This window comes from Pongo abelii, chromosome 9 (assembly GCF_028885655.2).
Source record: "Pongo abelii isolate AG06213 chromosome 9, NHGRI_mPonAbe1-v2.0_pri, whole genome shotgun sequence".
Lineage (NCBI taxonomy): Eukaryota > Metazoa > Chordata > Mammalia > Primates > Hominidae > Pongo > Pongo abelii.
Genome location: NC_071994.2, coordinates 64,366,165 through 64,381,712, shown reverse-complemented (window position 1 = coordinate 64,381,712; position 15,548 = coordinate 64,366,165). Strand labels below are relative to the sequence as shown.

The following is a 15,548-nucleotide window of genomic DNA, read 5'->3' as shown; positions in this document are numbered from 1 at the left end:
CTGAATGTGCGGGAACCTTTCTTGGCTTGGCTCTGCAGTCGTTCCCTGTCCCCCCAGGGGCCACCACAGGCTGCCCAGCCTGCCCTGGGGGTAGGTGGACAGACATTCCAGGCAGGACCGTGACAAGAAGTAAATGTAGGCGATTTGTCCTTGTTCTGTTCCAGCTTGTACATTAGCATCCCTTGACATGAGTTATTTGTCTTGATTTCTTTAAATTCCTAAGTGGATTATAATTTTTTCTTGGTATTATTTGACAGCAGTCATTTTTCAGGGTTTCACTACGTTCTTCAAATACTTAGAATTTTTGGAACAAATTTAGGAAAAGACTGCCATCTTCAGGTTGGACGGTGCAGTGCAAGACCCGGTGTGTCTGAGGGCACCTCGGCAGATGCTGAGGACTAGCAGATTTGTAGGGCTTTTTCTTCCTTTTCCAGAAAGATTGAACTGCCTTCATCAGTTCAATACATCTAGATTCAATACATATAGAATGTATTGGCAGTCCTTTTAAAAAAAGAGAAAAAAGCCCCAGTGACCACTGTTGGAAGTTGTACTGTTGTGGTTTGTTTCATCTACAGTGATGGACAACCTCCTAGGCTGTCCTCACCCCACTTTTGGGAACAGACTTTGCATGCCTTAGAGGAAGGTAGGAAGCAGGTATCTGGAGAGGGTACTGTGTGCCTGAGGGAAATGCGGAGACCAGACCCCACAAGGCTTCCCCACACTGCCACTGCCCTAGCACCGATGATAACATGAGAACAGAATCGCCTTAATGAGTCTGAAACTTTCCCTCTCTTCATTTCTGCTTTAAGTTTTAGTGTGTCCAGGTTTTTGTTATCAGAGGGACAGTATTGATTTCACATTATTTTGTCCAAAGTAAAGAAACATCATGATTCTTCTGGAAAGTAATAACAACAGCAAATTACGTGCTATGTACAGTGTTATGTGTTTTCCTTGCATTATCTCATTTAATATTCTTGATACTCCAGTACAGTAGGTACTATTATTATTCCTACATTATAATTCTACTAAGTATACATATTTCCACTATGGATGTGGAAACTGCAGCAGAGAGAGAGGGCTATATAATCACTTGCCCTGGATGACTCAGTTAGGAAGTGGTGCCACTGCTCGGATTCAAACCCAGATCCCACCTGACACCACAGTCCAGGTGTTCATCACTCCTCACTGCAGGCTCCCTAAGCAGCAAACAACAGCAGGGACCAGGAAACAAAGTGACCTCGTAGAGCAGCTTTGAAGGAAGATGAAAGTCCTTTATTAAACCCCCCGGGTATCTCAGAAGCCCTTTGCAAGTGAATGGTTGACTTTTGAGGGTTGCATTCACCTTTATTATTATTTGCAACTGCTATGAAGAATAACTGGAGGGATTATAGCAATACAAAGAGAAAATGGACATTTCTCCAAGTCAAAATAGAAATCCACATATTAAGATGGCATCAGGTACTGCGTGGCATCCTTGATCCAGGTAGGGTTTTACTGGTGCAGCATCTGTCTTTTTGGTGAACCCTATCTGCAGACAAGCATCCCAGTTCCTGTCCAGCTGTCCTGAGCGTTTGAGCTGTAGGAAAGCTTTGCAGTCTGACCTGAGCTCCTATAAAGCCCAAGGAACTTGTGGCTAACACAGAATAAACATCCTGAAGTAATGTTTTTTGCTTCCTTTTGTGGTTCTTTCCCTTCCTCAGAAAAACTCCATAATCTTTCAAGATAGTTTTTGATTGGTGGTTTATTTAATAAAATAATTGTATAAGCCAGATTGAAGCACATGGCCCGTAGGAAAAGCAGTATTCTGCTCCTTCATGACTCCTCACCTCCCAGTTCTACTTTTTGGGGACCGCTGCTTGCAGCCTTTTCAGCCATTTCTTTGTATTAATATATTTACCTCCACATTTCTAAATAACATGCTTATACTGTATATCTCATTCTATTTTAGGCATCATCTATTGACTTCTTAACATAGAAGACTATGATTTAGTTCTCTAAATTTAGTATATGCCCCCCTCCGTCTTCCTTTCAGTCCCCCTATGTGCTTATATCACAATAAAAAAAAATTAGCATTCAGTTAATTTTACAAACCCATATAAATTTTGCATACAGCATGGTTAATGTTATATATTGGAGCCATTTCCTTAATTGTAAAACGTTTTTTTTCTGGGGTGTATGGTTGTCTTTTTAAAAAATTGTTCAGTTTTACATAGCTACACCAATTCATCCTCAAAGTTGCTAGGAGAACTCATACTCTTCTCCAGATGGTGAGATATAAATCAGGTCTGTTCTCTTGGTGACATCCTGCCAGGAGTCCTCAGCTCCACGGATCCACTCTGGACTGGTTGCTGACCTGGCTGGTTTCTTTACCTTTCTTCTATGTTAGGCCCTATCTCTTTTTAAAATTTATTCCATCATTTTGTAGGAACATAGCCTCCTATAGCTCCCTGGGAACAAGTTGCAAGGAAGGTCAGTTTTCTGATACCTTAAATATCTGAAAGAGTATTCTACTTTCATGTGTAATGGATAACTTGGTGTTCATTGTGGTTTTTGCCTTGGACTTGTGAAACTTTATTTATGTTTTCTAGGTGATTTCCACATGTTTTCTCCTTGCTAATGAACAATACTATATGTTTAATGCTGGAGAATAAGGTCATTCTTATAAAAAGAGCAGGTAAACGCTAATTTAGGTCATGTGATATGTAGAAGTGGTGTTGACTGTCTTTATTATCCCCATCTTCTTTGTAGGAATTTATGAAAACATATATTTATTTGGGAAAGATACAATTCTAAATATAGAGGCAATAAGCTTGCTCTCTACAGTCACTCTGTAGGTTCTATGAAGATGAGCACTTTGTTGTTAGCTCATGGATTCCTGGTGCCTAGCACAGTGCTTGGCATGTATGATGGATGATAGGTGTGCTGGTTCATTCTATTAAAATGTGTAAAAGAAACAGGCAGAGTGAGTACCTTTTCCATCGTTGACCTTGAGATGTTGATAATCAGTTGTGCCTCTACTGAGTGCCTAGAGGACTCTTTTGGAGAAGTAAAAATTAGCCTCTGTTTTGGATATTGAGGAAATCTAGTCTTGGGCCTTGCATATGTGATTCATTGACATTTGCCCTTTTTCTGCTCATATCTTGCTCCCAAATGCCAGTTTTCTTTCCCAAATGCCAGTTTTCTTTTATGAGTATTTGTTTTGTGCCCCATAGAATAGAATTGCCCTTTTTTTGTTTTATATGCCACCTTCACTTTTGGGGAAACCACCACTGCTGGAGAAGAAATGAGATTTATTTGGGAAGGAGAGAAGCAAATAAATAATCCACTTTGGCCCACTTCCCTTATAAGGAGAACTGGCAAGACTGGAAATAGAGCCTTACCAAAGGGTTTTTAGAATTAATTTCATTAAAACTTGAACCCAACATATAGATTTCTTCCTTTCAGCCTTCTGAATTTGGGGACAGAGGAATTCCTGACCTACCCAGGTTGAATGAAGGGGAGAGGGTGGTCTGTTTGTTTCAATGCTGTGGTCTCCAGGGCACCTTCTGTAGTACTTTGTATTCTTAGAAACAGAGTCACCACCTCTTGGCAGCAGTGAAGCCACTCAGATGCCAATGGTCAGAGTCTGCTTTCAAGTCACCAGCCTTGTAGAGACAGTGCCCAATTTCCTTTGGCAAAGGCAGCCTGCCCCTTCTCTGTTCATTTCAGCCTTGAACACAGAGGTAAATTCCTCAAAATAGAAACCTTTGTGGACTCTATCTGATGCATTTGTGAATCATGTTTGTTCCTAATTCTAATTTAACTTCATAGAAGTTTTAAAACACTTCAGTTTTTTTGCTGTTGTTCCTTTCCCAAATCAACTTTCAAAAAACGTTGGTTTAACAGTGTTAGAAAGGCTTAGACATTTTCTTTTGGGGGACAGTGTGATTAATGTTTGCAGCAAACGCAAGGGCTGTGGTGTTGACAGATTCAAGTTTTATTAACTCCAGGACTATTCCTGGATGTGTGACCTCAGGCAAGTCAGTTCATCTCTAAGCTTCTATTTCCTCATCTGTAAAATGATTTAAATTAAATCCACCTCCAGCAGCGTCATGAGGCAAAGATTACCTGAGATCACATCTATAAACAGCACATTGCTCACAGTGCCCAGTGGACACAAGGTCTTTTCCTTCCTTCAGGCACAGGTGAGAGGCCCACACCCTGAGCAGCTGGTTACGAGTGGGCCATGATCAGGGATTTGAACAGTCACTTGGCTTCACTGCTTGCTCCCAGCTCTTGGCTTATTTGTGTTTCTTTTTTCTTTACTAGGCAGGAGGGATAGCAAAAGCAGGAAAGTTATTTTGCTTCTACCTCAGGATCTAGTGAATCTCACATGATAAAAACTATAACAATGGTATCTTAGCTATAATTTATTGAACATGAACACTTTTTTTTTTTTTTTTTTTGAGATGGAGTCTCTCTCTGATGCTCAGGCTGGAGTGCAGTGGTGTGATCTTGGCTCACTGCAGCCTCCGCCTCCTGGGTTCAAGCAGTTCTCCTGCCTCGGCCTCCCGAGTAGCTGGGATTACAGGTGCGTGCCACCACACCCGGCTAATTTTCGTATTTTTAGTAGAGATGGGGTTTCTCCATGTTGGCCAGGCTGGTCTTGAACTCCTGACCTCAAGTGATCCACCCTCCTCAGCCTCCCAAGTGCTGGGATTACAGGTGTGAGCCACCAATCCTGGCCCCTATCAAACATTTCTTATATGGCAGGTCCTATGCCAAGCACCTTCTGAGCATTAGTTCCTTTAATATTCACATATGTTACAAATATTACAGGTATTATATCCCCCTTGCACATATGAGAAGTCTGAGGTTTCAGGTTTGTGTCTGGCTCCAAGGCTTTCGTGCTTTACACTCAGCACCTTGCTTTTCAGCTGTACCTTCATGGTCCCCATCGGTATGTGGTAGATTTTATCCCCATTCACCTTCTTGACCTGTAGATGTCAGGGCCATGGTTCCCATTTCCAGCAGTGCAGTGCAGGGACATTTTGATGTTAAGCGCAAAGACTTCAAGTTTCCCAGCTTCTCAACTTCACACCAGCTCTGACCTGGTCCGGGGCAGCTAGCGAGGCAGAACAGCTAGGAGTGAGGAGCCTAAAGGGAGACTGGGATTCAGCTCAGTGGGTCCCTAAGGCTTGTGTCTCATGCCTCCCATAAACTCACTCCCTGCAGAAGGCACTAGAATGGACAGAAACGGTGCCTTCCAGAACTGGGGAGGTCTGAGAGCTAGCTGTAAGCAGAGGTTGTTAATCAGGGTTGGATGAATGGATACATAGCCAGTTGTCTAGGTAATAAAGAAACAATGCCTTTTGCCCTGTACTCCCCATTCCACTTTGTGTTTCTGATTGCCTTTATACCAGCGTCTGTGCCCACACCTTTGCCCGTGTTATTCTTTTTTACTTTTGCCCACTGAGACTAGAAAGACTAGAAGCTTCTTAGCAGCTATGACTGTGCCTCATACATTTCCATGGGCTGTTGTTTATCATTGGAAAAAGTGATGTGGCAACATTTGAAAAAATGTATAAAAAGCTCAAAGATATTCCCTCCTACCCTTATAATCTCACCTCTTCCCACCCCCATAATCTCAGTTCCTTAACACAATGGCTTTTACTTTTAACCTTTTTAAAAATAATTTCATCCTTCTCAGGCAGACCCTGTTGTTTTATAGTATCTCCCAGCTTCTGTCTTACCTGCCAGGTGGCTAGTCCATGTAGCTGCATCCATGTCAGAGCTTGATAGGGTTCTTTCTTTCACCTCACCTGATACCTTTTAGGATTTTTGAAGCTTTGGAAAAGATACCACTCTGATGTTGAACAAGAGAGGGACCTGGCCCTCTCCAAAAGATACTGGCCCCAGTTGCACTGCCCCTATATGCAACACTGGCATCAGATGGAGTGTCCAGCCTCTTGTCTTTTGGCATGGTGGCCAGAGATCCAAATGTGGGTGGCAGGTTATAGATTTAAACCAGTATTCCTTCAGGATATATTTCATAGGGTTTTGTGACCAACTGAGTTTGAGAAACTCTAGATTATACGTTTAAAAATGTTTCTTTATGGAAGTGCCTTTTTAAGAGACAAGGTCTTACTCTGTTGCCCAGGCTGGAGTGCAGCAGCATGATCATAGCTCCATTGCACCTTCGATCTTCCAGGCTCAAGTGATCCTCCTGCCTTAGCCTCCCAAGTAGCTGGAACTACAGGCATGCACCACCACACCTGGTGATTTTTTTTTTTTTCCCTGGTAGAGATGAGGTCTCACTATGTTGTCCAGGCTGGTCTCAGACTCTTGAGCTCAAATGATTTTCCCTCCCTGACCTTCCAAAGTGCTGATATTAAAGGCATGAGCCACCGTGCCCAGTCAATGGCACTGCTTTTAATACGCTAATATTTACTGTGAATCTCTAAGAGGAGAAGTCTTATTAAAACAATAATAGCTAGATTTTATTGACTGCTTATTCTTGTTAGATCTAGGATCACTGATGAAGTCTGTGGAGTGTCTCATTTAAACCCTGTAACAATCCAGTGAAGTGAATGCCATCACTGTCCCCATTTTAGAGACTTGAGAGGCACTTGCCCAGTATCATAGCTAATTTGCCTTGGGCAGTGTTTTGTGCTTGAGTAGGATGAGTCTAGACCCACACAATCTTTTTTTTTTTTTTAAAGCAGGCCCCAATGATTAGGTTCCATGGACTGTATATATATATATATTTTAATGTATGTATGTATGTATGTATTTATGTATTTATTATTATACTGTAGGTTTTAGGGTACATGTGCGCAATGTGCAGGTTAGTTACATATGTATACATGTGCCATGCTGCTGCGCTGGACTGTATATTCTTAACCCATGTATAATACTCAGCTTTGCCCAAGCCTTCTGTTACTTGGGACTTCCTGTGGAATAGATTAGTACTCAGGACAGTAGTTGGAGAATTGCCAGTTTTAACTTGGAACGTGAGCAGACTTGGACTGCTAGATAAAGAAGGCAGATGGAGTTTCTCAGTGAACTCTATTTGGTTCTGAGGCCCGTAGAGCCTCTGCATCCCCAGGTTTCTTGGTCTGTGTCACATTAAGTTGGTATTAATGCCTATTCAGTGGGAGAGGCATGCCCGAAGAGTCTGGAGTATAACGTCTAGACCAGTGGTCTCAAATTTGGCTGTATATTGGAATTCACTGAAGAAGCTTTAAAAATTACGATGTTTGGCCTCATTCTCAGGGATTCCAGTTTAATCTAGACTATGGCCAGGCCTTTGTGATGTTTAAATGATCCTTGGGTATTCTGATGTAGCCTGGGTTGAGAACCATTGGTTTGGACACACTCCTTTGTGGTCCAGTTACCATGTCTTATCCCAAAGCAAGGGGAAGAAAAGGGTTCACTTTGTGAGTGAAATGACTTAACGTGGGTTAGAGTTTTTTGTTTGTTTTTTCATGAATGAGTGACCTATGTTCCTTTTCATCAGCCGTGTATGGCCTTGTAGATCTTCTCTGTGATCTGTACCCCAGTCCTAACTTTGCACTGACAGTGACATATTGAGCAGCCCTTATGCAGAAGTTTTGGATTGGTTACTAAGGGGACTGGTGACAAAGAGGCTCAGCACTCTTACTCCTGCTGGAAGAAGGAAGTGGGTACCATTGCTCAGACCACTGTATCTACACTGTCCCTGGAGAGTTGGGACAAGAAGTGCATTCTGGGTTATGACATGAGCTAACTGCACACAGATTTCTTATTGGGCTCCAAAGAGTATCATTGTCATTTTCAGTTGGGTCAGGTGAAATTGGGTAATACAATTGTTTCTTGGTTTGGTAGCTAGGTAACTTAAGCTGTTGTTATTAATGTATCCGCAAAAAAGCCTTTTTCAGATATTTCGGAAAATATATGCCCTTGTCAGTAAAAAGCAATGATTGTCTCAACTCTAAGCTATAATCGCTTTTCTAAACATACTCATCATTTCAAAAGCATTGATCCTAGGCTGGAAGGCCTAATTCCAGAATTTTGGTACTACTGCTTTTTATCCAGTTCAAGATGGATGAGTCCCAGGTTGATCAAAGAGTTTGTAATGGGAATGTTTCTGTTGGTTTCTTACAGTACAACAAACACCTCTTCGTGCACATTGGGCATGCCAACCATTCTTACAGTGACCCATTGCTTGAATCAGTGGACATTCGTCAGATTTATGACAAATTTCCTGAAAAGAAAGGTGGCTTAAAGGAACTGTTTGGAAAGGGCCCTCAAAATGCCTTCTTCCTCGTAAAATTCTGGGTGAGTAAGACATTGCTGTGATTTCCGTGGTTTTTGTCTGAATGGTCACATCTCTTACGTGAGCACAGTGCAGCACAGCTGGCTTTGGATTTTTACTGAGTGCACCTTCATGTGCTTCTGCACAATTGCCAAGGGAGCACAGACTCACACCTGTGAACTGTCCTCATGCCGGCCTTATGCATCCACATGGTGCACCTGGGTGACATTCTCTGTCCCTGCCAAAGGGCAAGAGGGACAAGCAGCCTCTTTGGACTTCACTTAAATTCCATTGGAGTACAGGACCTGGAGCTGGGATGAAGATAAAGTTACATGCTTCAAGATTTTGTAAGCATCAGAGAGGAAATAGAATTGCTTTGCCCAGTATATACTTCATTTGTGCTTTAAAATGATGGGCAAATTTCCCTGGCTGCTGCAGCTTTGCTGATGTTCCAGAGCCTCTGAGAGGAGCTTTGCCACCCTTCGGCACTAGTCAGCCTTGGGCTGGGGGAATGCTAATGGGTCAGAACAGGCATAAGTATAATGTGTGTGTGCTGAGGGATTAGGGGCACCAGATAACCTGCTAGCGCTGCGAGTTTATGATTCCTCAGCCTTTACACACATTTTTTTTTTAACTGTTTTAAATGTTTGTGCCCCTTAGCATGGCATTAACGGCCCTAAGCGACCTGGTTCCAGGGTAGCTTCCTCTTGTGTCCTGCCAAACCCCTGTTGCCCCACCTGTCCAGTCTATGCTCCGCCTTCTGTTTGTCTAGATGGACTTTCTGCTCCTTTCTCCCTGTACCACTGGGCCAGCTCCTTCTCCTCCATGAGACAATAGCTCCACTATAATAGAACCTTCCCCATTTGAGCAGACCATTGATTTCTCTTTTAATCCCATTGCATTTGGTAATCACTTCCCATGCTGTGTCATGATTGTTTGGAGGTGTCCCCCTTCCTCTGGGCTCTGCCTCAGGGGGCCTTATTCATATAGTGGCTTCCTTTTATTGAATGCTTGCTTTGTGCTAGGAGCTGTGCTGAATGCTTTACGTGCATTTCATCTCATCCTCCACGTTTTAGGTGGAATTTGCCTCAGCTCCACCTAGGAAAAAAGGCTCATAGATCACCAGAGACAGGCTTGTAGGTTGGGTACCTGGAGCTTGACATCAGATCTGTGTGACTTTAATGCCTCTGCTCTGTTTCCTCATTGCATAATCCCTTGTGGACCCTGACCACAGGATCTGTCAACCTAAGCCTCTGCGTATCTCTATACCAAGCCAGAACCTTACACAAAAAAGCCCAACAGATGTGAGAACAAATGGATGAATTAAAGAAAAATTTATGTTTTAGATTCCTTGGAAGGAAATTTGCATATTAAATTAGTTTGTTTCATTTCTTCTAGCCTTCCATGATAACTAGATTTCATTTTTTGTGCTTTCATATTGAAATTTGGTTAGTAGGCCAGGCACAGTGGCTTACGCCTGTAATTCCAGCACTTTGGGAGGCTGAGGCAGGGGTATTACATGAGCTCAGGAGCTTGAGACCAGCCTGGGCCAAATAGCGAAACCATGTCTACGAAAAATACAAGATTAGTCAGGCGTGGTGGTGCACACCTGTAGTCTGAGCTACTCAGGAGGCTGAGGTGGGAGGATAGCTTGAGCCCAGGAGGTCAAGGCTGCACTGAGCTATGGTTGTGCCCCTGCACTCCAGCCTGAGTAACAGAGCAAAACTCTGTTCCGAAAAAAAGAAATTTGGATAGTAGATGTAGCCTTCTACTTATATTAATGGATGTTGGATCAGTAATACACATGTACAACCTGAAAAAGCGATCACAGTCACATTTTCCTTTTCTGAATTGGTGGCTGCCTTCTAGTAATTTGGATGGTGGTTGGAGATCAGTTATATGGTAACAGAGTAGCTTTCAAAATGTGGCCTGTGAACCCCTAGGGAGTTCCTCGGTATCATTTTAATGGGTTGACGAGGTCAAAACTATTTTTGTTATAATACAAAGACATGATTTGCCTTTTGCATTCAGCTTATATTCACACTGATGGTACAAGAGCAGTGGGATAGAACTGCTTTAGTATGAATCAGAGCAGTGGCTTTGCTGCTAAAATTCATGCAGTTGAAAAAAAAAAAAAGTCCTTCATGAATTTTATTACAACCTAGAGTACACATTGAAAATGAACACGTAAGTCTGTCACATCAAGGAAAACAAATGACATTATTTGTTGCCAAAGATAAAATTTGGGCTTTCAAATGAAAATTAGAATACTGGGAAATTTGTGTCTGCCTTAGTGAACTTCTCAGTACTTAAAGACTTTTCTGATGAGATCCACCATGATATTGACAAATGTAATTTGATATTGTGTTAGAGCAATGGATTTTAATGTAACAGAGTTGGAAAAATTCATTGATATGGTTTCAGATTCCATATTCCAGCCTACCATTAAGAAACTACTACTGCTTGTTGACTTTTGATATAGTATCAAAGGAAAATGACCACTGTTATCTGAGGAGTCTGTCACATAATGTAAAGCAGCACTACCTGTCTCACTAATTTTTTAAAAATACAGGCATGTTTAATTTTTTTAAAAAGATGTATATCAACATGTAATTAGCTTATTTCTTAAAATGAATTAATATTTTAAAATTTTCTCAGTTTTAATTTCCAATACAGAAAATATAGATATAACCCATAGTAAGCAAAAGGTCTTTGAGGTCCTCAATAATTTATTTGGTCCTGTTTGCAGTATCATACGTGATCACCAAACTGCTGCTAGAATGCTCACGCCTGTTACGGCAAATTCAAAACCCAGGAAAGATATCTCTTGGGAATTTACTTTAGGTCAGGGTCAGGCTGTCTGGTACATCAATAATTTATTTACGAGTGTAAAGGGGTCCTGTGATCAAAAAGTTTGAGAGCCACTATTTTAAAGGATGTAAAAAGAGGTTGTTTATCCAAGTGAATGAAAAGCTAATTCGGAATTATAGAATGTTATGAAGAGAAACCATTTTCAGTAATTTCAAATTCAACAGTAGTGTTTTTAAATAAGATTTCTGATAATTAGCATATTGTTTGAATATAAAGTAGCATAGAGAGTGCTTAGAAAGTCTTTTTTGGTTTTGCCTCCAAAATTGCTCTTATTTTACCCAGTGGATGATTTTAATAAATGTTTTCCATGGTGGGGCCCTTCAGTCACGAATCCTCAAATAACAAAGTCTAGATTGCAGATGTTTAGAGTATGGTAGCTGTTGGGAGATGTGCAAATTTAGAAACAATTACTCTGAGATCAGATACTTGTTTATTAAGATTTGCAGAATTAAAATGGAGAACTTCCATGAATATGATAGAAAACATCACTCCTTCAGTAGAGTTGTTAGGAATACTTAACCTTTATAAAGAAATTCAGTCATAACTATGTTAAAATAAAGGAGGGAAGGCAATTTAAATTCGGTTTGCAATTTGAAATGTCACTGGCTTCCTCTAATGACTCAGTAAGAATGAATTACATTTAGAATATCTATCCTTGGATATCAGTAGGTGCTTCCAGTGGGTGTTTCTGAAGTAGGTTTAACACTCCCTTCGAAATATCTTTTAGCAATATGCTTAGCAGATGTGCTTATTTTTGTTACAACAGAGACTCTATACCCAGTCCTTTTCTTCTCTCTTTTTCAAATGGCCTAAAGTCTCTAGGCTGTCAATATCAGCCTGACTCTTACCTGTTCATTTGATTGTTCCTGAATTCAGTTTTCAGAATATCTGCTACGTCCAACCTGGGCTCGGTCAGGCTAGACCATGTGAGGGGTTTGCTATGGAAAAATACTATGTGTTACCTAAAGTACCTGCATTTAAGCCCCAGATGCAGGCACCGCAGCTCTGCCAGTTGACACTTTGAGGCGAATGGGATGGTGATGAACCAAGTAGCAGTCACTCCACTGATTTTAGGGTGGAAGATTCTACTGGCATCCCAGGCCCCAGAGCATAAATGAATAACAGAGTCAAGGATGCCAGCATGAGCACCCCTCTACCATATAAGCTTTACAGTGTCTCATGCCTCATGGTGTGGGACCCCTTAAAGCCCGTATGAATGGCTGTTTATCTGTTAAGATCTTTTTAAAGAGCCTTATTGAGGTATAATTTATATACTATAAAAATCACTCATGTTAAATGTATAATTTAGGCCTGGCACAGTGGCTCACACCTGTAATCTCATCACTTTGGGAGGCCGAGACGGGCAGATCATGAGGTCAGAAGATCAAGACCATCCTGGCTAACACGGTGAAACCCCATCCCTACTAAAAATACAAAAAATCAGCCGGGTGTGGTTGGCAGGCCCCTGTAGTCCCAGCTACTTGGAGGCTGAGGCAGGAGAATGGCATGAACCTGGGGGGCGGAGGTTGCAGTGAGCCAAGATCACGCCACTGCACTCCGGCCTGGATGACAGAGTGAGACTCCTTCTCAAAAAAAAAAAAAAAAGAAAAAGAAGAAAGTACAATTAAATTATTTTTAGAAAAATTTACAGAGTTGCGTAATCATACTAAAATCCAGTGTTGGAATTTGTCTGTCACCCCGCAAGGATCTCCTGTGCCCATTTGTAGTCAGTTCTAATTTCCACCCTCAGCCCCAGGCAACTGTGGATCTACTTTCTGTCTGGATCGATTTGCCTTTTCTAGACATTTCATATGAATGAAATCATTCAGTGTATTGTCTTTCACAGCTGGCTTCTTTTACTTTTGTTGTATTTGAGGTGCATCCTTTTTATTGTAGAATTAGTGTCCCATCCAATGTATGTACCACATTTTGCTTTGTTCATTCACTGGTTGATAGGCATGTGGATCATTTCCACTTCAGGCTATTATGAATAATAGTGCTATCGAGTCTTGTAGACAAGTCTGTGTGAACATACCATTTCATCTTTCTTGGGGAGCTACCTAGGAGTGGAATTGCTGGGTCCTACGGTAACTCTATGTTTAACATTTTAAGATACTGCTAAACTTCTTTTTTATGTGGTTGTACCATTTTACATTCTCACCAGTAAGATCTTAGGGGTTCCTCTCCTTCAGCCATTATGTCTGCAAGTATTGGGGTACAGATTACAGGGGACATCTTAGATGAGGGGCTGGTAAGCAAAGGCACTGAGACAGGGTGTGTGTAATGTATGTTTCAGGTGCATTGAGGTGTGTTGCAGCTGAATCTTCACTGGTAATGGAAAGATAGGTGACTAGAAAAATTTGGAAAGAGAAGGAATCCAGAATTTAGTTGTGACAGCAGTAGGAAGCAGTGTTTTAACAATTTTTCAGTCAAGAGAGTAATGGGATTCTTTTTACTGAGTGTTACAGAGACTCTCTGCATTTTGCCTTTTCTAGTTTTTTTATATTTTCCTTTTCATGACAGCCTCTTACTCATTTCCTTTCTATTTCTTTTGCCCTCTTTTTATTTATTCCTATGTGTTTTAATTCTGCAATGTATTTAATTACAAAGAGAGAAAAGGTGATTTTGCAGGAATGGAAGGGAAGGGAAGAGGTTCCTCTCTTTTTCAGCAGTACCTGAACCTGACGCTTAACTGGTACCTTCTTTAAGCCAAGCACTGTGCCAGGGCTAAGCACATACTTGATATTATGAGATACATGTGATGAGTCCCACTTTACACATGAAGAAATCAAACCATACAAAGGCAAAGTTACTTCTGTGACATCATATTGCTAGTAAATGCCACATCTGCTAGACTCCAGAATCCATGCTCTTTGTGTAAACCTGTGCTTGGCCTCTTCAGGGAGCACAGTTCTGTCACTAGAAACCATCCCAACACAGCTTCACTTAAATGGAAGCCAATGGTGATTGCTGAAGGATAGCAGCCTTGGTAGTTTCTCTTTGAAGTCCTGTCATTGTGAGATGTTCTGGTGTATGTTTACATGGGAGCTAAGGTGTATTTTCATATACATATTCTGTATATTATTATGTTCTGATATTTTTTTAAAAAGCTTTTCTTGCTGGGAAAAGACTGGCCTTTCTGGGTCTAGTCAATTCTTAAAGTAGGAAAATGATTCTGTCTAACAGGATAGTCCAGGAGCCTGCTTTTCATGTGCAAACCAACCAGTCCAGAACCAGACCTCCTCTATCTGGTCCAGGCACCCCAGGATACAGTGTTCCTCTGCCCTAATCATTCCCTGGAATGGTACCAGACAACTAGGGACCACCTCTGCAGCTTAGAGCCAGCTGGAGTTATTCGAACTAGTCAATCCTTAATTGGTCACTCTGTTTCCCCTGCCTTGCCCACAGAAAGCCCAGGAAAGGCTCTGGTCTAAGCTAGCCTCTTGTCTTCTGCCTCCTGACCACCCTAGTATATTTCCATGTGGCCCTTGATGGCCTGCTGTGCTTCCTGTCTTGGGGACCTTTGAGTGTAATAAATTTTTTTCCTGAACTTCTCCTGTGTCCTGTGGCCGCACCTGACTGACCATCACATACAAGAATACAAAACGTAAGGTGAATAAACTATTACCAGGAAATTCAGGTTGGAGTCTAAGTCTTACTAGACAAGTCAGTGAGATCCTGCAGCTACCATTAGGAGAAAGCAGCGTTGTTTTTATATTATGATTATGAAGGTATAACATTCTAGACAGTTGGGAATATATAATTTTTAATTCAGTCCTAAATGCATCATGAATATAACCTAATGTGATACATGTTTATGTAGTTTTGATCAAGGAATATGTGAAATCTGACACTCCACTTTTATTCCTTATGAAATATGTTAGCTATGTGTCATTATACTTCAAAGTATCTTTTTTTTTGAGACAGTGTTGCTCACTGCCCAGGCTGAAATGCAGTGGTGTGATTTACACACATGGTTATGTGTATAAATAACCATGTTGCTTTCTAAAATAGTTGTAGTAGTTACTCTCTCAGGCCATGCATAAATAGACCAGGCATCTTCCATCAGCCTTGACTGGCGTAATTTAAAACAAAACAAAAAACAGTCTTCTGTTGTCACTTGTTATTTGAGTTCTTCTACATCTGCTTTTATTTTTCCTTCCTATTCAAAAGTCTTCAATTCTTCCTCATTCTCTGTAGAAACAATTATTACTATTAAGGTTGAAATACCATATTTCTTCAATTCTAAGGCATGGACTTGTTCCCATTTCAACAGTTCTAAAATTGGAATGCTTCTGTCAGTTGATATCCAAAGCACTTTGCCACATTTTCTTTATATCCAGTCTATTATTGAATACTATGCAGCCATAAAAAGGAATGAGATCATGTCCTTTGCAGGGAC

General features: G+C 41.1%; 1 protein-coding gene and 1 non-coding gene across 8 annotated transcripts in view; one reads left to right on the top strand and one right to left on the bottom strand.

Moving 5' to 3' along the window:
* The window catches only part of TEAD1 (TEA domain transcription factor 1), a 269,563-nt gene that overhangs the window by 218,899 nt on the left and 35,116 nt on the right, over nt 1–15,548 (top strand). For all 7 annotated transcript variants that reach the window (XM_024254988.3, XM_054524634.2, XM_024254985.3 and 4 more), the window contains one exon: nt 8,125–8,298. In XM_024254988.3, the coding sequence (XP_024110756.1) occupies nt 8,125–8,298 (174 nt within the window). The remainder of the gene's footprint in view (nt 1–8,124; nt 8,299–15,548) is intronic.
* LOC112135638 (small Cajal body-specific RNA 16) lies at nt 11,013–11,184 on the bottom strand. The gene has a single exon (XR_002916896.1). It is a non-coding gene; the product is annotated as a small Cajal body-specific RNA 16 (non-coding RNA).